Below are 20,341 nucleotides of genomic sequence, written 5' to 3' on the forward strand. Positions count from 1 at the left end.
AGACATTAGGAACACCTACTCCTTTCTCGGGATTTTTTTTTTTTTTTTGGTAATACCCGCAGCGCGCTAATGATGTGATCCAGGTAGAATTCATTATCCTCGTCTGAACTCTCTTATCAAATCTGTGCCAGCGGAAAGGGAGGCGACCATTTGAAGAGGAGTTAAAAATGGATTTTTTCCGAATGCTGAATTTCACTAAGATGTTGCCGACAGTTTCGACATCCTCGCTGTAGATGTTCTAGCCTCCGGTTCTTCATCAGGAAAACAATTAGTGCCAAGTTGCCGCACTCCCTGCTTCCCTCTCATCAGTGAATAATTCATAGATAAGTTTGGATGTTAACAAGATTTAAGTCATTTTCTTTTCCTGAAAAAGTCTTAATATCACAAGAGGGTTTTTTTTTTTTCAAGAAAAAAATTCAATATTAATGAGATTTTAAAAGAAAAATACACAAATTAATTCTTTTTCACGTAAAATCGGTTTGAGAAATAAATACAAATAAATGAAATAAATAAAAAGAGGTTTACGTAATATATTTATAATTAGGTGCTCAAGAATAACATTGTATTTTTTAAATAAAAACATCTTATTTAAATTACAATTTCTCCCCAAAAAATTCTTAATATTAAGAAAAAATAATTTGATTTATTTATGTATTTATTTATTTAATTTTATTTGCGGTTGCAGAGGTGCTAAATTTCACAAGGATATTGCGGAGGATTTCGACATTCTGCCGTAGTTGTTCAGGCCTCCCTCCGGTTGTTCATCAGGAAAACAATTAGCACCAAGCCGCCACACTTCCTCTTTTGCTCTCATCGGTGCATAATTCAAAAACAATTGAAGCTTCCACTCTTAACGTGCACAAACAGGAAATGTCATGACCGGCAATTTCAAACACTTTGTATTACCATTTGAAATTATTATTAACATAATCATTATTGACATCGTGTGTGCTTGGTTGCTTTAAGTGGTTGGGAAAAAAAAGCGATACAATGTTGCCATCTTGGGATGACAACTTGAATTGATGAGCTGGAACCATGTCAATATTTTCGCTTCAAAATCGAGCTCCTATTGCTATATTTGCACGTGGCTAACATTAGCTCAAATCTGTTTGTATTTACGTACAGTAGCAGCCATTGAATTTGACCTCCATCCACATGACACAATGAAGGCCGGCAGGTAGGCAGCGAATGCAAACAATGTCGGCGAGCTGGCGTGGCGTGGCGTCATCTCAGCTCGTGTGTACTCACCGTCTGCACCCCTGCCTGCGTATATGTCTTTATTTATGGACGGCTATTTTTACAACGCCGCCGCAAATAGTAGGAACGGCGCCCAAAAGTAGCTCCGGTCTCCCTCGGCGTTCCCGGCCTTCTCATCCATTCATGACTTTGCACCAACACTGCACGCGTTCTTCTTCTTTGGAATTTAGGAATGTTCACCACCAACTTTTACTACATACATGCTTGGCTGGCGGCGCCGTTTACTCAGACGTAGACTGGAACGATACCTGTTCCACATGTTTTTGGCATTTATTTACATTTAGTGTCTGACATCGTTTTTTTTGTTATTAAAGTGGATTTTTTTTTCATTATTTTTTCATCATTTTATTTATATATTTATTATTATTATATATATTTTATATATTTTTTTACAAGTCATAATTGCTTCTTTCCAAGAACAAAAATAAAAAGAGCAAATAAAAAAGCTAGACGAATTAACCAAAAAAAAAACAAAAACCCACACAGACAAAAGGCTCCAATGCCGCTGTCATCTCTGCGTTGGCCGGCGTGCCAGGCGGCCCCGACCGGGCAGCCGGTTGCCGTGGGCGACCGTCCGATCAGTGATGTGGCGGTGATGCCTCTAATGAAGCTGACACAGCACAGCCTCCCTGCTCGCCGGGCCGCCGAGGGCCTCCTGCTCTGCATGTAGCAACAACCCCAAACATCCTCCCTCCACCCCCACAGCTCCACTTGTTTCATGTGCGGCTGATTTGATGGCCGCCTCATTTATTCTCTTGTTTATCGGCCGGGTCGGGCAAAGACGGTGTTTGTAGTAGCTAAAGTGGGTCACGGTGTGCAAAGCGAGCCCCCTCGTTCACCACTCCCCCTGCCCGTGTGTTGTTTTCCAGGAGCCGGCCAGCTGAGGTGAAGGCGAGGTCACAGTGTGGATGAGCCGCCCGGCCAACGAGGACCATGATCTGAACGCTCGCTCGTCCTCTCTTCTTTCTCCACCGTCATCACCGAGTAAACGGCTCCCGCGTCCGGCAGGAAGTGTTTAAACGCACCAGCGGGAAGTGGAAGAAGATTCGGCCGTCACCTGACACCCCCCCACCCCGCCTCCGCCGCCGCCACATCAACATGGGGAGGAAAAAGATTCAGATTCAGAGGATCACCGATGAGCGCAACAGACAGGTTAGCGTCGCTCAATTGCTTGTTGCGCTGATTCATCGACGAGCTCAAGTCGTTCCATTCCAAAATAAGGTCAAAGCAAAAACTGGTCACCGCAAGGGCTGAAACGAAAAATCATGGCTGAGAAGTGAGTTCATAAAATTAAGAACACATAATAAGTTAAATAGCTGCATTTAGAATCGTTTGCATCGAAATGGTGACAATCGATTGGCTGTTAGCTAGCAAATTAGCGTCTAGTGAGTCACGCTATCAAGGGCTGACTTTTCTCGACCTTTTGTCGCCATTTTTGGAAAGGGCTCAAAATGAGCATTTCTTTGGCCCTAAGAATAATAACAAAGACCAAGCAAGCGAAGCAATTCCAAAAGGGCTAAATAATAGAAACAGAATCTAAATTTCCCACGGGAGTGTGCGCTGTTGTGGCATCCCGTGTAGCTTGAACAACAACACTTGACTGTTCTCTCAGCAGTATCACCACAACACGACATCAAAGCGTGATTTTTATTTTTTTACGAGGCTCATTTTACACGTCGCGGTGGGCTTTCTCCCAATTGGTGGAAATAAAAAGCGAGAAGAAAAATGTCCTCGGAGCGTGCTTATATCAGCAGCCTATTGTCATCTCGGTTAAAAAGGCTAAATGATCCATCAAAGACGAGTCGCCGGCTAAATGGGCTTCTTCGCTCTATTGAGCACGTTGAGTAATGGATTTGACATGGCCACCTCCAGCAGCCCGCAGTCGGCGAATAACAAGAGAAGAAGAAGAAGAAAGTAAATAAAATGAAAAGCCAGGCCGCCTGCTTGTTTTTTTTTTGTTTATTCTCGGCTTTTGATTTCTTCCTCATCAATCCCAGCAGGTTGTATTTCCATAAAGGCGCGCAAATGACGCCCGCAGGCCACCAAGGATTCTTGTTCAGACGCAATCGGAGCTATTTGTGGACCAGTTAATGGATCCGGAACTCGTATCAGGTGGCCGGCGGTTAGTCGATAGTTTGACCAACTCGCCAAATTGAGTCACAGGAATAAATCAGGAATTGTCTCAACTGCAGGAACTTTAGTATATTTGATTCCGCAACGATTAATTGAATATTTCCAATACGATGTTCTCTCCAAGGACAATTTGCTGGTTTGGAAGAAAAAAAAGTCTTTTGAAGCTTAATGAAGAATGACGCCGGTGAAAGGAATTCAAATGGATGTTGGAGGACATGAGCGCCCGTCACCCTCCTACATGTTGATTGGGGAGATGTTCCGTTCCATAAGCTTCACAAAACAAAACAGCCACTGCCAGTGTAGGCCCGGCTGGAAGCACGACAGAATCTCCAATTTGCACATTTCTCCTTTCAAGCATTGTGAAGCATTGCTAGGTTTTAGCTTTTTTTTTTTTTTTTTTGGAACCAATATTGCCATTTTGGAAACGTAAACATACAGTGCACTGGCCAAACGCGATTTATTATGACGGTATAAAATGTGTGATCCTAAAAATTCTGGTGTGCCACAGCCATTCAATGATAATTTTAGCCATGCCATTGTGTTCATGCTAATGTGTCCTAGAAATTTTGGCTACCAAAAATGTGTAAAATATAATTAAATTATTTAATTTGATAATTTAATTATATTTCATTTAATATATTTTGATCATTGTTTATACTAATTATTTAAAATAATAATAATAATAAAAATTTCATTCATTTAATTATATTGAATTTAATATATTTTGGTCATTGTGTACACTAATTATTTAAAAAAATAAAAATTTGTGTCCAACCCCAAAAAATCAGGCTAGCAAGAAATTGTACAAAAAAAAGCAACAACAAAAAAAAAAAGTACTCCTCATAGTTAATGTTGTTGATGTTCCAGCCCTGCGTGCGAGCTAACAAACGCTAGCGACCCGTCGGTTACAGGAAAACGACGAGTCGACGCCGGTTCTCAGTGGTGCTTTTCCTCATCCATCTGCCACGCGAGCAGAACCCTGCCAAGACACTCGCATGCACACAAAAAAAAACACACTCCGTCCTCTTCGCTTTATTCCGTTGCCATTGGTTACCTGCTCTTCACCTCGCACACGCCCAGCTACTTTGTCCTGGATCGGACCTGAGAAAAACAAAGTGGCTTAGTTGAAACAAAGGGATGGATGGATAGATAGATAGACAGACAGATGACGCTCTTCTCTGCGTGATTATTGCAAACGCCTCGTTATCGATGTGCTCTCATTAGCCCAACATACACGGCAAGACGAAAGGATAAGATAAAGGAATGGAGGACGGAAGCGACTCGGCGTGAGGTCCTTCTTTCACATTCTCCTCTTGTCATCCTTCCATCCCTGTGCTGCTCTGACATGTTGCAGCATCTGTCATGCCTCCTTCTCACTCCTCCTCCTCCCCTTTCGCCCTCGTTCTCTCGTCGCTTCCTGCTGCCACAAATCAAATTATATCGGGGTCGTATCCACGGGCAACCACTCCCCCCCCTCCCGCACTCTCACCCAACCCGTTTCCCACCTCATCACACGGTGCCGCGATCATCTCACCCCCACCCTCCCCTCCAGGACTCATCTTTATCTCCATGCCCATCTACATATCACACGCACACACACACACAATGACATGTTGACATACTCATTTCCTCAAGAGTCATCTTAACTTAACCTCACCTGAAGCTCATCCCAAAGTGGATTTGCGTACACACACACACACACACACACACACACGTCCAGTAAGCTCCAGCCAATCAAATTGCAGATTGTTAAGTGGCACCAAAACAAGCAGATCTGTATTGGCTGCCAAAGAAGAAACTACAAAAGAGTGCTACCATGTTTATATGCCCAACATTTTGTATTATTGAATAGAGCTTCTGTTTGTGGATGGGAAAGAGGCTTAAAACGGAGCCCTGTGGGACACCACAACCAAAATAAGTTTAACTGCCAAAAATGTTTGCTGTCTTCTCCAAACAAAACCCAATCTACATTCTTGGTCGACTGAAATATTTTATTTCAAATAATTAGCACCTTATCACTCACAGTCACCTTCCGAGCTCCCTGACAAATGTGTGTGCGCGCGTTTGTAAGAGTGCTGGCGTGGAAAAGAGCATGGCAGAGTGTGAAAGTGACGGGGATAGTCAACGTGACAGCAGACGAGAAGCATGTTTGGCCAGCCGGTCCTCAAGTCTGTTGCCTCAAAACAGCCCTCCCCCCCCTTTAATGCAATCTGATGCAATGAATGGCGTAATGGAAACACAAGTGTGATTAAAAGTGTTGAAATTGCACTTCCCGTTAAATTGAGAGTAAACAAGACCTGTCGGGGCGATCTGCAATCCTGTGGATAAAGCTTACGCCTGTCAATCAAGAGCTTTGGGCCCCACATTGTTAAATTGAGTCAGTAGAGAAGCCTGGAAAAACAAATTGGGATTGATTGGTGGAATATGTTCCGAATATGTCTCCAACTGTCCCGTTTGCTTGACAGGTGACCTTCACCAAAAGGAAATTTGGCTTAATGAAGAAAGCGTACGAACTGAGCGTGCTGTGCGACTGCGAGATCGCCCTCATCATCTTCAACCACTCCAACAAGCTCTTCCAGTACGCCAGCACCGACATGGACAAGGTGCTGCTCAAGTACACCGAGTACAACGAGCCGCACGAGAGTCGGACCAACGCTGACATCATCGAGGTAACGTTTCATTTGTGGCGCTTTCATTTTTTTTTTCCTTTGATCGTAATTTGGCTATAATGGCGTAATTGGTTTGATTGTGCCTGTTTCTGCGTCACCAACAATTATCCTTCAGGTGTGGTCAAAGCTGAATTTTTTGTTTTTTTATGATGGAGGCCAACGCAACATGGACAAAGAAAAGGCACGACGTCATTTTGGTAGATGTTGCGTCTGTGGGATTTTTTTTTTTCCCGTCGTTTTATGTTCGCCGTAAGAATGAAATAACAGGGGAATGTTATGAAAATATAACAATGGCTATTGTTGTACTTTTAACACACCTCGCACCTGCAGGATGATCTTCAGAGACTCGTGCAGCAAATTTCGGTAATTTCGTCTAACGAGCCGGATTTAAACTTAGCTTGTCATTCCATCGAGATGTCATACTTTGACATACTTAAGACCAATTAGACTGTTGTGGGCCATTTATTTTTTTTGTTATGAGAGAGTTTCAGATATGCTGCCGCCTGAATGAAATGAAACCAGTGAAGCAAATTATTTCAATTTAGATTATTATTTTTTTTTAATTCAAGTAGAGCCACTTGAGCACTTTTGAGCCATTTATTGAGCAAGAAAAACAGAGCAAAAACACGAAACAAAAAAGTGTGAAAACACATACAAGGAGCTGCTGTTGGCCACAACTCACACCCGGACCCTCCCACACTGACCTGCTCTGGCCGCTTGATGCAGAAAAAAGACTTGCACAGATGTGTATTGTACCCAATCACAAATTTGCAGCTGTACACAACTAATGTGTCTAGCTCATCATCTTATTGATTCCTAATTTGATTGATAATTTATAAGGTCGATGAGTAAAATCTGGACTCCAGCTTTCTGTCTCATAGTGGCAGCAGTCAAGCTTTCTGTAGGCTGTTGCTGCAGTTGCAGATGGCTCTTAAAGTGTGCGTGTGCATGCGCCTGTGTGTGTGTGTGTCGCAGGGCGTTGGGCAGCTCCGGGCCACATCAGCTCAAGCTCCACTGGTCCTGTTTGTGTGCATACATGTGTGTGTGTTTGTTTTTTCCAGTGTGTGGATGTGTCGCGCTTGTCTCTTTCTTCCTCTTTATGCTTGTGTTCATTTGTGTGTTTGTGCGCGCGTGTGTGTGTTTTGCACGCTCTTCCATGGCCCCAGAGAGCATCTCATACAATATTCAAGCCTGGTGTGCGTCTCTGTGTACATCCTTTACACGGGAGCATCCCTCCCCGGTGCTAAGCTATGCTACGTTATGTTATGCTGCTGCGAACCTCGGCCCCTCCCCTACCTCACGCGCACAGCCACGGTCACACCGGCGAAGCTTTCAGTGACTTTGTCCTCGGTTGTCCCCCTCCAGATGCCCACCTCCTCATTAAGCGGGTGTTGGTTAATCCTCGGAGTTCGTACTCGTGTCCTCACGTGACGCCTTTTTCAAATGGTGGCACCAATGAAATTTGTTAAACGTGCAACCCCAAAGGTTTTCTACGTTCCAAATGTTTCTCCAAATAATCTCCAATCTATTGAAACGCTTCCTCCTCCGACGCAATGAGGTCATCATTGGACTTTAAAAAAATTACAAATTGACAGGAAGTGCCAAGCCTCAGAGCTTAACATCGATAAAGCTTAAGCGAAAGTGGACACGAAGACGTTACGTTCGCCGGGCAGCTGTCATTGGAAGCAGTTTTTTTTTTTTTTTCCGTAGGCAGTCTCTGTGTCACCCAGGCTCGGCCCGACCCGGTTGGGACGGCGTGACTTAATTATACGATTTACATTGGGCTTAATCTGCGGCCAGAGGACGCCGGCGAAGATAATTGGCCGGTCACCAAATGCACTCGCTCGCATTCTCGCTCAGTGCCTCCGTGAGCCTCTCTGCGAGTGCTTTTGACTATAAATTATGAAGTGTGGATGTAGTCACGCAGGCTGACACACACACACGAATACACTCAGCTTAGTGCGGGTCATAGTGCATATGACCATTTCTCCCCTGTATGCTTAGAAGCACTTTAGTGTGTGTTGTGTGTGTGTATGTGTGCGTGTGGCAGTATTCATCACACAGCTCGACATTCCTTCACTCAAGTGAGAGGTAGCACATATGCGCACGTTGCCTCCAAACGCAGTGCGTGTGTGTGTGTGTGTGTGTGGTGTGTGTGGTGTGTGTGTGTGTGGGCGGGCTGCCTCTGCTGCCACAACGTGTTAATCCGCTCGGCTGCAGATCCCAATCAGGGCGAGAGAAGGAGGAGAAAAGAGCGGCGGAAGGCAAGGCGAGCGAGCACAATGAGAAAAGGCCGCCGATGAATAGACGAGCGAGGAGAAAGGAAGGGAGGCAGATGGATGGATGGAGGAAGACGGAAGATGGGGGGGGTTAAGGAAGGTGGTGGTCAGTAGGGCTGAACAATTAATGGAGTTGAAATGGACATTGCAGTGTAGTGGAATGCAATCTGCAATATGCTGCTTCATTTCAATGAATCTATTTTACGTTCAAAAGTTCAAATGAGAGAAAATAGCACTTATTCTACGCCACGGTAAAATTGTTGCACGACAAAAGCTTTTGTGTTGCGCGTACACACGTTCCACTGGCCGATTTCCTCCGACGTCCATTCAATGTCCTTAAAGGGGCACGTGTCCCTTTCAGCTCTCATTGTGCTATTTGTGCCCGTTTTATGTATCTTCCAGGACCCGCACGAGTGTTGGGCGCGTGCTCAGTGTGTGCTCACTTAATTTGTATGTGTGCGTGTCACCGTCCACCAAATGCGTGTCCTACGTTGATTTGATTTTCATTTCCCTCTTTTTAATATTAAACCTTCATATTTGGTTTTAAAAAAAATGTTGCACTTGAGTTAAAAAGCCACTCTCGAGATGGAACCAAGGCAATAACAAAAGCTATTATTACTGTCTTTTTGAATGTGGCAATTCATACTTACTGAAGTTTTTTAATTTTTTTGTCGTTGTAGCAAGTTGGCAGATTTTTTTTGACTTTGTCATTTTACAGTTTTGCTAATTGATTTCTTGGCCGGTCACGGTGATTCCCGCCGTTTCGCCCGTCCGCAAAGCTTCTTAGCTCGGCGTCAAATCGGGTTGAGCCAATCCTCCGTATTGACGCCGAAGCTTTCACACCAATCAGCAACTGCGTTGAAGCTCAGGTCCGAAGCGTCGGTGTCAGCTAACATCAGCACTCATTGGATCAAAAAAAAAACCTTCGGTCATATTTCTCTTTTGTTGTCATGGGCATGTCAAAATGCTGCTGCCACCTTTTTTGATGACACGTGCGTGTGTGTGTTTATGCAAATGTCCCCCCCGCCCCCCTTCAGACCTTGCGAAAGAAATCATTTAACGGCTGCAACAGCCCCGAGCCCGACGGCGACGACTCCATCGACCAAAGCCCGTTAAACGACGACAAGTACCGCAACAAGACGGACGACCTGGATACCCTCTTCAAGCGCTACGGCGTGAGTACACTCGCACCTGTGTCACCGTCTCTAACCCTCCTCCTCCTCCTCCTCCTCCTCCTCCTCTCCCTCCACCTCTTCTTCCTATCCTTTTTCTATTTGGGCTACCAAGGCTCTGAACAAGAAAGAGCACCGGGACTCTGAGAGCCCGGACCCCGAGGAGCCCTTCTCGCTCACGCCGCGCACTGAGGAGAAGTACAAAAAAATTGACGAGGAGTTTGATAAAATGATGCGCAACTATAGGCTGTCAGTGAGTACCGCCACGCCTCCGCTGTGTACCCCGCCCCTTTTGACCCCGCCCCCCTCCCCCTTTCGCCTCTTCGGGCTGCTGACGGCGGCGGCTGTCCTTGTACTCACAGAGCACTCGCATTCACCATCCTCACGCCTCCTCTTCCTCGTCCACGTAACCTTCACCTATGGGAAGCCGTTTGATTCAAAAGTGGTTAAAACGCGTTTAGAATAAGCCCCGCCCACATCACACAAACTCCCCATTTCCCATATTAAAGTATTTTTAAAAATTAGGTTTGGAAAATCTAGTCAATTATTTTTATTTCTGTATTTTTAAAACTCTTTCACTCTCCTCATAACTGCTTTTAAATTAGCGCAAGTCAAAACGATGCACTGGTTAATTACTGCGCTACTGCGAGCAATGTGAGTCAAGCGCTAGTATGCCAAAGTTGTCCTTTACGCTCAAACGGCTTTCCATACTCACCAGCACATCAGCTAATGCTAATGGTGTGTGTGTGAGAGACGGAGACCTCCCCCAAGGCAGGACGGTCAGAAAGGCATTATGCATTCAGTTGGAAATTACAGTGGTGCAAAAAATGTGACGCTCAAGCAAGATGGGCAAGTTTGCATTTGCAAATATTAATATAGTCCTGTAATGTTTGTTTATGCTAAGTTGGTTAATTAAATAAATGGAAATAAAATATTCGGCAAATACAGTTTTTTTGCTTAGCATCTCTGTGGCGCGGCATGCATGTCAGCCATGTTTGTGGAGTGTGTTGCCACATTATGTTTGGCATGTGCACGATATATAGAACTAACGGGTTAAGTCGATTCAAATTTAAAAATGGTGATTCAAATATACAATCAATTCAAATATAATAGTAATGCATTTTAAACAAATAGAATAATATAAATATAGAGTTAATGTGAAAAATGAACTGGATACATAAGTTAAAAGTAAAATAAATAGAATAAAAAGTAAGTAAAAAGAACAAATGCAATTCTCAGTGTACTTCTATAATTATAGATTCATCATAAATACAACACATGCAACAAAATCCTCAGGGAAGAAATACCATTATATTTGGGAGTTTATGGACTTCACAAAACAGTGTCGTGCCTCTAATTCGTAAAAGTAATAAATCCTGGCAATCCATACTCGACTTCATGCGGCATATTCATAACAGCGAGGCAAATCGTCATGCGTGCTATAAAAATAGGTGCGTTAATGACATCCTGGGCTGTCACCGCTGTCGTCATGGCAACCACCGGCAAGGAAAACACCTTTTTTTGTAATAACTCAATTTAATACCTCAGGTTCACGCCTTCCTACTGTGAAGAGGTGATGCTATTCATAGGGGCTGGCGTGCGGTCGCCATGGAAACGTCCCTGACTGGACACGGCGCTCCGGTCGTGAACTGGCTCCGTCTCCGGCTCGGGTTCCGCCTCGCACCTCGATTGATGTCTATATCCCTGGCGCTCAATCACTCCATTAACGTCACCTTAATGAGCGCCGTTCGATTTTTACGAGTTGGCGTGATTGGTCGCCGGTGAACGCGCACGGTCACCCTGAGCGCTTTTATGAGTTTACGCCTGAAACCGAGACCACAGCACTACTGTCACTCTATGCTTGATACCGCGGCTAAAGCAAGGAAAGTCACTTGGAGGAAGCGAAAGACAATAAAACAAAGCAATGGCTATTGAATTTGTTTTGCTAGCTTAATGCGACGTGTGCCCGCTCCTTCCTTAAAGTCAAAATGGGTCCCGGGCTGCGCAGAGCCGAGCACAGAGCCCAGAACTCGGGTGCTTTGGCCCATATTCTATTTATATAGAAGTCCTGCTTTCACTGAGAAGTGGGTCACCTTGCAGGACAACCCGAAATGGTTGTTGAGATTCATTTTAGTCCACTTTATGGACTCCACCATCACTGTGTGCGTGTACCTTTGTATTGTATAGTATCAGTTAAAAATAATTTCATACTTTTGTATCATTCAAAATGTGTAAAATGTTAAAATAGTTCACAAATTTGTCAATGGAATGAGATTTAGCATTAGCCCGTAGCTTTAGCGGTGTTATATCTGTTTCACAGTGTGGAATGCAAGGCAACTGGTGGGTGTTAGCATTAGCAGTTTGAACACTGTTGGGATGCAAGCTAAATGCTAGGACGTGTCACTCGCTGCGGGATGTAGCTTTAGCGATGAAATGTAGCATTATCAGTAGCTCGGCAATGCACTGATAACAGATGTGGTGATCTTTAGCATTAGCATTGTGATATACTGTTAGCTTTTAAAACTAGCGAGGGAAGGACAGGCTGACTTTATTTGTTTTGGCGTGACTGTTTTCCGACATTTCAAGCTTGTTTGCTCCGCTGATGCTAAGCTAATAAAGCTAATTTGATCACCTCTCTCTTATCGTGATGATTGGCTTTGTAAACATGGACGCCCTCTAAACCCCGCCCCTTTCCTGTGTGTCTTTACCACCAGGCCGCCGTCCCGCAGCCGACCTTCTCCATCCCCGTCACAGTCCCGGTGTCCAATCAGAGCGCCCCGCCGGCGCAACCGGCTACCCTCCACTTCAGCAACAACCCGGGCGGCACCTTGGTCACCACCACCTCCTTCATCAACGCCGCCCTCTCGGACCCCCGCCTGCTTTCGCCGCAGCAGCCCGCCCTGCAGAGGAACAGCGTCTCGCCGGGACTGCCGCAGCGACCCGCCAGCGCAGGCACGGCGCCGCTTTCTCCTTTTTGTGAAGAACTTGAAATTGCCTTTATAGGCAAAAATGTATTTCATTTCCTTCAAAGTCGGTCGACTTGCACCGAGTACTCGGCATGGCGGGGGTGTCGAGGGCCCGCTCGCTACTGCTTTAATTGAAACTTTTGTAAGTTCCACACGCGCGCGCCCAAAGCTGACAGAAACGTCTTTTGATGCTCGCTGCTGACTGACGAGCTTCGTACGCGCGGAAACATCATCAAACCAAGGAGCGCCAAAACAAAAGCCTCTTCAAAAACAACAGCCGGCTGTGAAGTGCCGCCCACACCATTTGATTGACGGCTCCTCTATGCGCCACGAACATCTTCTACCTCCCGAAATATGTTTGTTTACCCCCCCCCCCCTTGTCTTTTATAACATTTTACCCGTACGTGACCTCACAGCACATTTTGCACTTAGCATTAAAACGGGAAATTCTGCTTGTTGAAACTCGCATAATTGAGCCGATTGCAATATTTTGATCTTATTGAGCTACACAAATGAATGACGCTGTTGTTTTGTGTCGTCCTCTGCAGGTGCACTCCTCACAGGAGATCTGGGAAACTCCAACGGAGCGTGCCCGAGTCCAGTCCGTAAGTAAAATCTCGACACACACACACGCTAATGGTGTTGACAGACAACAGCTGAAGGTCACAGTCCATAAGACACAATATGGCGGCCAAATTACATTTTGATTTGGATAAGTGAAAGTGATCTTTTGAACTTGTGCATTCACTGTTTTCATATCTGTTATTCAGCCAGCTGATTTTTTTTCTTCCTGAGCGAGGTCATGAAACCAATTCAACTCGTCTCTCTGTCCGTCAAGACTTTATTGTGCAAAGCAGCTGAGAGCAAAACGTCCTTGCGACAAATAAAACAGGCAACACCCGTCTTGTGTTCTTGCTCCCCGCCCGCCCTCGGGGCCCCTCTCAGCTGTTGCCCCTCATCTCCCCTTCTCCAGCCCCGGCCGGCCGGCCGGGCTGGCGTCGGCGATCTTGGCAGCGAGCGCTCCTCAGAGGTGACTTTGACGCTGGCCAGAGCTTCCCCCTTAAAGCCCATTAGCGGCACATACAGTGCCAGCACTAACAGATATCTTCATGTTTTCCTTCGGGGTCTTTTTTTTTTTACCCTTTCGGCTCTCTGTTGCCGATTCATTTATTTATTTCATCCTTTCCAACCTGTGGGGGATTGACGTTAGTCTTTTTGGATAGGCCTGAGTGTTGCCTTTATCTACATCATGTGCTGAAATCCAAAACGCCATCCAGTCAAATGGCAGCTCAGGTGACTCTCTACATCCAGAAGCTTCTTGTGGTCTGCTAATGCTTCTCCATCGTTCCCCCCCTTCAGTATCCCTTTTCCTTTCCCGTGTGTGCCCGAGTGCGCGTGTGTGACACTCTCAGCTGTTGTGTTGCGGCTCTTCGGGAACATCCACATTGACGTCAGACGCCATTCCCAACATTCCTCAGTCCAGAGTCACCACATCGCCACCACGTGGACTCTACGCACGCACACAGAAACACAAACACTCAGAATGGGCAGGTGGACTCCATGTGTGTGTGTGTGTGTGTGTCCGTGTGTGTGATTGACAATGAGCAGAGTCACATGTCACCACTGTCATCAGAAAACGGTGTCGTGGAGAACCTCTCTCAGCTATCTTACACACGAGTGTGTGTGTGCGCGAGTGTGTGTGTTATTGCCGTGACAACCAAATCTGTGACCCCCCCCCCTCCCAACTGATTTAATCTTCAGAAGTTTGCATTCAAATACTTCATTCTCTATGTAACCATGACAACCAAGCCAAGATCCATTGAGTTATTTAGTTACGTATTATAAATTGGATTAATTATTTTGTATTTAGTTGAGATTATTGTTCTAAATGAACTCTTGTGTCCTTGTGCATCTCTTAGCTAACGGCTACATTAGCGCCCGGGCCTCGCCAGGCCTCCTGTCTGTCTCCAATGGCAACAACAGCAACCTGGTCAAAGTGGTTCCAGCCAAGTCCCCGCCTCCTGCCAGTCCTCAGATGGTCAGCGCTCGCAAACCCGACCTGCGGGTCATCACCTCGCAAGGTGGAAAGAGCCTCATGCAGCTGGTGAGACACCAAAAAAAAAAGAGCACAAAGTATCAAAACAACACAGAATGAAGGAGCTCACATTTCCCAAATCATGACGACACACTTTTTATTTTCAATCAAATCGGTCAATCGTTTTGGTCGCTCTTGACATAACTGTTTCCTCCCGCCGCGCAGACAGAAGAGCTGGAGCTGGTCAACGAGGTGAATGAAAAGCTTCCGCGGCCTTTGTTCCATGTCCCATTGTGTTTGAACACGACTTGCATGAACGTGCACGAGCCCGTCACGACCCGACCGCGCTCGTTACGTGCGAATGTACTTTATGAAGTGTTCAGAGAGTGGATACAAGAGCATGGCATGTCTCGCACGTTTCACAACAGCGACCGACCATGATAACCATGGCAACCTGATGTGTCAGACATCTTTGCACAATTTGTGAACGTCTCACCAAGCTTGTTCATTTCAGAAGAGGTGATACGGAATATGATCTAACGATTTGAGGCGGAGCTTGCATGCGGTGTGTTGTATTTGCTAAGCTAACAGCTAGCATCGATCTCTGGCTCAGCCATGTTGTGTTATGTGTTCCCAGAATGCTCAGCGGCTAGGCAGCTCCCAAGTGCAGCAGCCCCTTACCACCCCGGTGGTTTCCGTGGCGACGCCCAGCCTCTTGGCGCCCTTCTCCGCCATGCAGACGGCTTACAACACTGGTAACACCTTTTTCTTTTTCATCTATTAATATATTTTACACTTCTGTACCAACATCAAAGCTAACATTAAAATGCAAAACAACAAAAAAGAAATATATTTTATTGTCGTTAAAAGTTACATGTCAAGGAATATTTTGGAATAAATTTTAGAAAGTCACACTCAGGAGCTAGCTCGTCCGATGCGACTTTATTTATGTATTTATGATTATTTAAATCAATCTTATTTACAATGTAGATGCAGCCATGATCAAACGCTTTGAGCGCATGTTTAATTGGCGGCGAACTTTTGACATGAAAGCGTGCCGAGCATTGCAAACAGGAAAGTGGCTGTTTTGCTCCAATAAGCAGCTGACCCACATCCCCGGCGTATCCGCCTCCAGCGGCTAACGCGGGCGTCACGTCGAGTAAATCGCCGTGTGCTCCCTCAGCTGGGATTCCCACGCTTATGCTAGCCAGGTTAGTCTCCTAGCTGCTATCCCGCCCAAGTTGGAAATCAGGCTTTCAAACCAAGGTTTGACTTTTAAATCTTTCTCACTTTTCCAACTTGGGTTTTCCATCCCGGGTTGGGCTTTCAAACAAGGGTTGCGTTTTGGAATGGAGTGTTTGAAGTGCTACTTGCTCCCATTAAGCGGGCGCCCCCCCGTGTTGGTGGGTGGCCATCTGCCGCGAGCGGCGCTAGGTAACGCTAGCGTCCCGCCGAGTAAGGCCCGTTTAAAAAACATGAATAATGTCGTCAAGGATCTCGGGCGCCTCCCGGCAGCGGATGAATATTCACTTTGTAGCTACTTCAAAGCCAGAGCGTGAATATGATATGAAGACGACGATGAATATGGATCAGCGCCGCCGCGTATTGACGTCCGGCGCGCTCGCGTTTGTTTCAGAGTACCAGCTGACGAGCGCCGACCTGACGGCCCTGCAGACGTTCACGCCGGCGGGCCTGGTGCCCGGCAACATGGCTGCCTGGCAACAGCAGCCGACAGTCACCCAGCAACAGGCGGCGCCGCCCATCAGCCTGGCGTCGCTTACCAACCTAGTGTGAGTTTTGCCTTAAACTTGGGTCAGGCTTTGGGTTAGGATTTCAAGAACAGGCCACCATCTTTGGCTGTATCGGTGACCCCCACCCCCCCCACTTGTTTCCACAGCATGTGGGGTTCAGACAAACAGAGTGCAGAGATGGCTAACTCCAACATTGCTGCTAACCTCAGGTGAAGCACGCTCGTCTTTGTCTCTGCTGTGTTGTTGTTGTGGCAAAAACTGGTATTACACTCAAGGCGCCCATCATGAAATTCCTTCCTCTATATTGTTAAAAGCAATTAAAAAAAAAAAAGATTACTTAAAAATCTGTTATGATAACGTCACTTCTGTCACACTGCAAAGCATTGTGGGTAGCACGACTGCTCCCGGCTATGTCGTTAGCGCTGAAGCTAGGCCGCCGCTCTGAACTCCATCACTGTCACCAGCAGGCTGACTCGGACCTTTTTTTGCCCGCCGTCATCCATCTACGTGGTCGGCATGGCGTGCGAGTGTGCGCGTGTGCATATGCCAGCAAACGAGTGGATATTAGCCGCTGATGTGACATATTAGAAGGTTCCCTCCGGCGGCCACAGGAGCTAATTGGCAGGGTGAAATTGGCGTCCGTCACGTGGAGCTGCAGGCAAGAGGGTGAGAAAAAAAAAAAAAAAAAAGAGTCCTGACGACAGTGTCAAACGATGCGCCTTCATTAAAAGTTATTGCGTGAAAGGTAGCACTTTTTTTCGTATGCTGAGGCATGGCTTGTGAATTTTGTGCTTCCAATATCTTAACTCTGCCGGCTTTTACGGTTTTTTTTTTTAGGGGGGGGTCATTAAAACAATTTAATTGTAAAATTGTTTTCTTTTCTTGGAAGAACATTTCTTTATTTTCTCCAAGACTTGTTTTCATTTTCTTAATGATTTAATTCTGGTACTTTTTTTCTCCCAAAATGTGTAATTTTCCTAAGAAAACATTTTATAAAACAAACAAATGCAACTTGTTGTCTAACCGAGCTGCATTTAAATCCTAGTTACTAACCTATTTACTTTTAAAATCCAGTAATTAGTAATATAATTTACTTTTCAGGGTAACTTTGTCTCACTAATTTTGCTTTCTCTGCTGCCCCCTACAGGCCGATGGCTCCCCTCCCTCAGGGCACCTTGACGGTCAACACCAACCCTCACGTCAACATCAAGTCCGAGCCCGTGTCGCCCAATCGGGACCGCAGCACTCCCTGCCCCACCTTGGGCAGCGGCATTCAAGTCCACGGGCAGGTGGTGCCGTCGTACTCCTCCACCGTCCAGGGCCGCTCTCCCGTCGACAGCCTGAGCAGCAACGGCAGCTCGTACGACGGCAGCGACCGGGACGACGGCCATGGTCGGGGCGGCGGCGGGGGTCCGGACTACCATCTCCACCAGCAGCCCGGCGTCCAGCAACCCACCATGATGCTGCTGCGGCCCGCCTCCACCGAGCCTCCGGAACAGGACAACGTGAAGAGGATGAGGTTGGATACGTGGGTCACATAAAATGCCGGTGCCATGCCGGGCCGGACAGAACCAATTGAGGCCCTTGCCCTCCCCCCCCTCCCAAAAAAACATTACTACACACACCAGCCCCAGAATTTCACATACGCATGCTTAACACTTGGGCACACATTCACATACACAACTCACAAAAAAATTGGGGAGATTTGTCAGGATGAACCTAGAATGCTCTAATTTGACCTCTGAACTTTTGAAGTCAGTATTTTCTTTTTCAGAATTTTCACCCGTGACCAGCAAGTTGTACAAAAAGAAAGACTGAGCATTCAAAAGTTGAGCAAAAGTCAAATTAAGTTTACCTGGAAAGGTTTCAGAGCATTTGTAGGGTCTTTCTGAAGTCACACCCACAAATACTAATGCCCCAAACTTTTTGTCATCACGGGTCGACTTCATATTTGTCTCTTTCACTCGGGACAGCACGACGGGAAAAAGCCAGTTTTAATATGTAGTGCAAAAGGGGCTCATGCGGTTGGTTTCCCAGCATGCCTTGCGTGTCGCCATCCATCTCCAGAGTAGATCAAGCCAATGATGGAAAACTGCCCCCCCTAAAAACCAGACTGATGACACCCCTGACTCTTGGGCTGCCCTCACACTGTCAGCAATTTGTAAATGAGCTGGTTTGAAAATCATTTTTCTCTTCTCTGATTGGCCACAAGCTGTTGCTTTGCCAGACCAATCAGAGAAGAGAAAGCCATCACATGGTTTTGCTGCCTCTTTTTAATCATGTCAACACGAATAGACGTTGCTTACAAATCAGACAGCAGGGATGTGATTTAATTAATCCAATGATTAGTCGGCTAATTGAGGCAGGAAAACAGCATTAATTGGAATGATTTGTTGCCATGACAACAACAGAATCAGGGAGGCATGTGGTAACGCACAAAGTGAACCACATTGGGGGACTGTACATAAACTGCGTGCGCGTGTGTGTGTGTGACAAGTTTGAATCATGTTATTGATAATAATAGTAGATGATTGTACATATGAGCTCAGTATTTGGCAGGAAGTAAGGACAACAAAAAACGGATTCTCAGTGGAACTCCTTTTTTAATAATTCTTTATGGCTATGTGCGTGTGTGTGTGTACAGTACACGATATAAAAGTGTAGTTTGTCGACCATGCAACAGAGGGCGCTATAGAGGCAGAAAAGGGACTCGATGTTGGAGCGCACTTTTTACACTTAAACACACGTGCACACATATCAATGCAAAGGTTCCCTCCGTCCACGTGTTTGTATACTTTTTGACGTTCTACGATTAGATTATGAAGTTAACAACCCTCTGATTGGAGGTTTCGATGGTGACAAGTTTAAATTATAAGAGTTTTGTAAGAATTGCAGCTATTTCCCCCCAAAGTTTCAGTTGTGTTGCATGTCCTTTTAAAAAAAAAAATCAAAAAGGGAAAAAAACAAAGTGTGTGTATACCATATATATATATATATATATATATATAGTATAGTTATATAAATATATATAATATATATCAAGTTATACATCTATAAAGTTATATATATATATCTTATACAGTATTTATAGGTATTTATGTTGTGTGTTTTCCTTTTTTGATTTTTTTTTTTACTTTTAGCATACTACTACTCCTGTTTGCATTACGTTTTATTTTATTTTTGCTTTGTTTTGTCACATTTTAAAATACGCAAACATTTCCAAAAACTGCCCCTTAAATGCTACGTTAAAGCTACAAAAGTAGATAAAGAGGCGGGGGTTAAAAAAAAGTTTTATATTTGCTAATATGTACTTTTCCCACTATATTTCACAACACACACACATACACCTTTTTCCTGTCAATCAACACTTTGAGAACATCCCCCTTTACCATTAAAGTTGAAAGATTTTTTTTTTTTATCATATCGCTGTACTCAAGCCCACTTAAAAAAAATCTTTGTGTTGCCATGGCGATGCAGTTAGCCACCAACGAAACGTTAGCACTGCACCTCTTTGTTTTTGATGACTATTTATTGGGACAATGTGCGATGCGGTCCTTTTTAGTGCGCTAAATGAACTATTTTCAATTCATTTCCTGCGGCGTTTTATTCTGTTGGGAGTCTGCCTCAAGCCATACGCGACTTGGTTGTTATCTGTGCGCTCCCTCTAGGGGGCGCCATAATCACTAAAAGACAATCATCTTCAAACTCTGCCTGCTATGGAAAGCCATTTGAGCGTTTTATTTTCCAAGTTCTTGATATCCAAAGTCCATATACTAGTACGCTCTTTGTCCTAACTAGTAAGACAAGGATTACTAATATGTTTCAACTACTAGTATCACTTTTGGCATAATCAATTAGATCAAATCTTAGAAATAAACTGCTGTAATTAGTACATGGATCTTTTGATAGGTATCAAGGATTTGGAATAAACACTCCAACATATTTCCACACGCAGGCCACCAAAGCTAAAACGCTCACTTTCCGATGTCCATTCGTGCTGGTGACAAGTCTGTTTTTTTATGGTGATATTATGATGAATATAAATTATCATCACGATGAGGACATAGACGTGATGAAGA

The 20,341-nt window shown here is 45.1% G+C and overlaps 1 protein-coding gene across 10 annotated transcripts in view; it reads left to right on the plus strand.

Annotated features, from left to right (window-relative positions):
- mef2d (myocyte enhancer factor 2d) overlaps window positions 1–19,226 on the plus strand; it is a 38,781-nt gene extending 19,555 nt beyond the window's left edge. For 2 of the 10 annotated variants that reach the window (XM_037274810.1, XM_037274811.1), the window contains exons 2-13: window positions 2,127–2,409; window positions 5,856–6,059; window positions 9,376–9,513; window positions 9,626–9,763; window positions 12,225–12,462; window positions 13,025–13,081; window positions 14,396–14,580; window positions 14,737–14,763; window positions 15,149–15,266; window positions 16,148–16,301; window positions 16,409–16,471; window positions 17,410–19,226. In XM_037274810.1, coding sequence (XP_037130705.1) covers window positions 2,356–2,409; window positions 5,856–6,059; window positions 9,376–9,513; window positions 9,626–9,763; window positions 12,225–12,462; window positions 13,025–13,081; window positions 14,396–14,580; window positions 14,737–14,763; window positions 15,149–15,266; window positions 16,148–16,301; window positions 16,409–16,471; window positions 17,410–17,803 — 1,770 coding nt within the window. In that variant the 5' untranslated portion in view covers window positions 2,127–2,355 and the 3' untranslated portion in view covers window positions 17,804–19,226. The remainder of the gene's footprint in view (window positions 1–2,126; window positions 2,410–5,855; window positions 6,060–9,375; window positions 9,514–9,625; window positions 9,764–12,224; window positions 12,463–13,024; window positions 13,082–14,395; window positions 14,581–14,736; window positions 14,764–15,148; window positions 15,267–16,147; window positions 16,302–16,408; window positions 16,472–17,409) is intronic. The other 8 variants (XM_037274813.1, XM_037274815.1, XM_037274812.1 and 5 more) reach the window with 8 other exon arrangements.
- The last annotated feature ends 1,115 nt before the right edge of the window (window positions 19,227–20,341 follow it).

Source organism: Syngnathus acus, chromosome 16, assembly GCF_901709675.1.
Source record: "Syngnathus acus chromosome 16, fSynAcu1.2, whole genome shotgun sequence".
Lineage (NCBI taxonomy): Eukaryota > Metazoa > Chordata > Actinopteri > Syngnathiformes > Syngnathidae > Syngnathus > Syngnathus acus.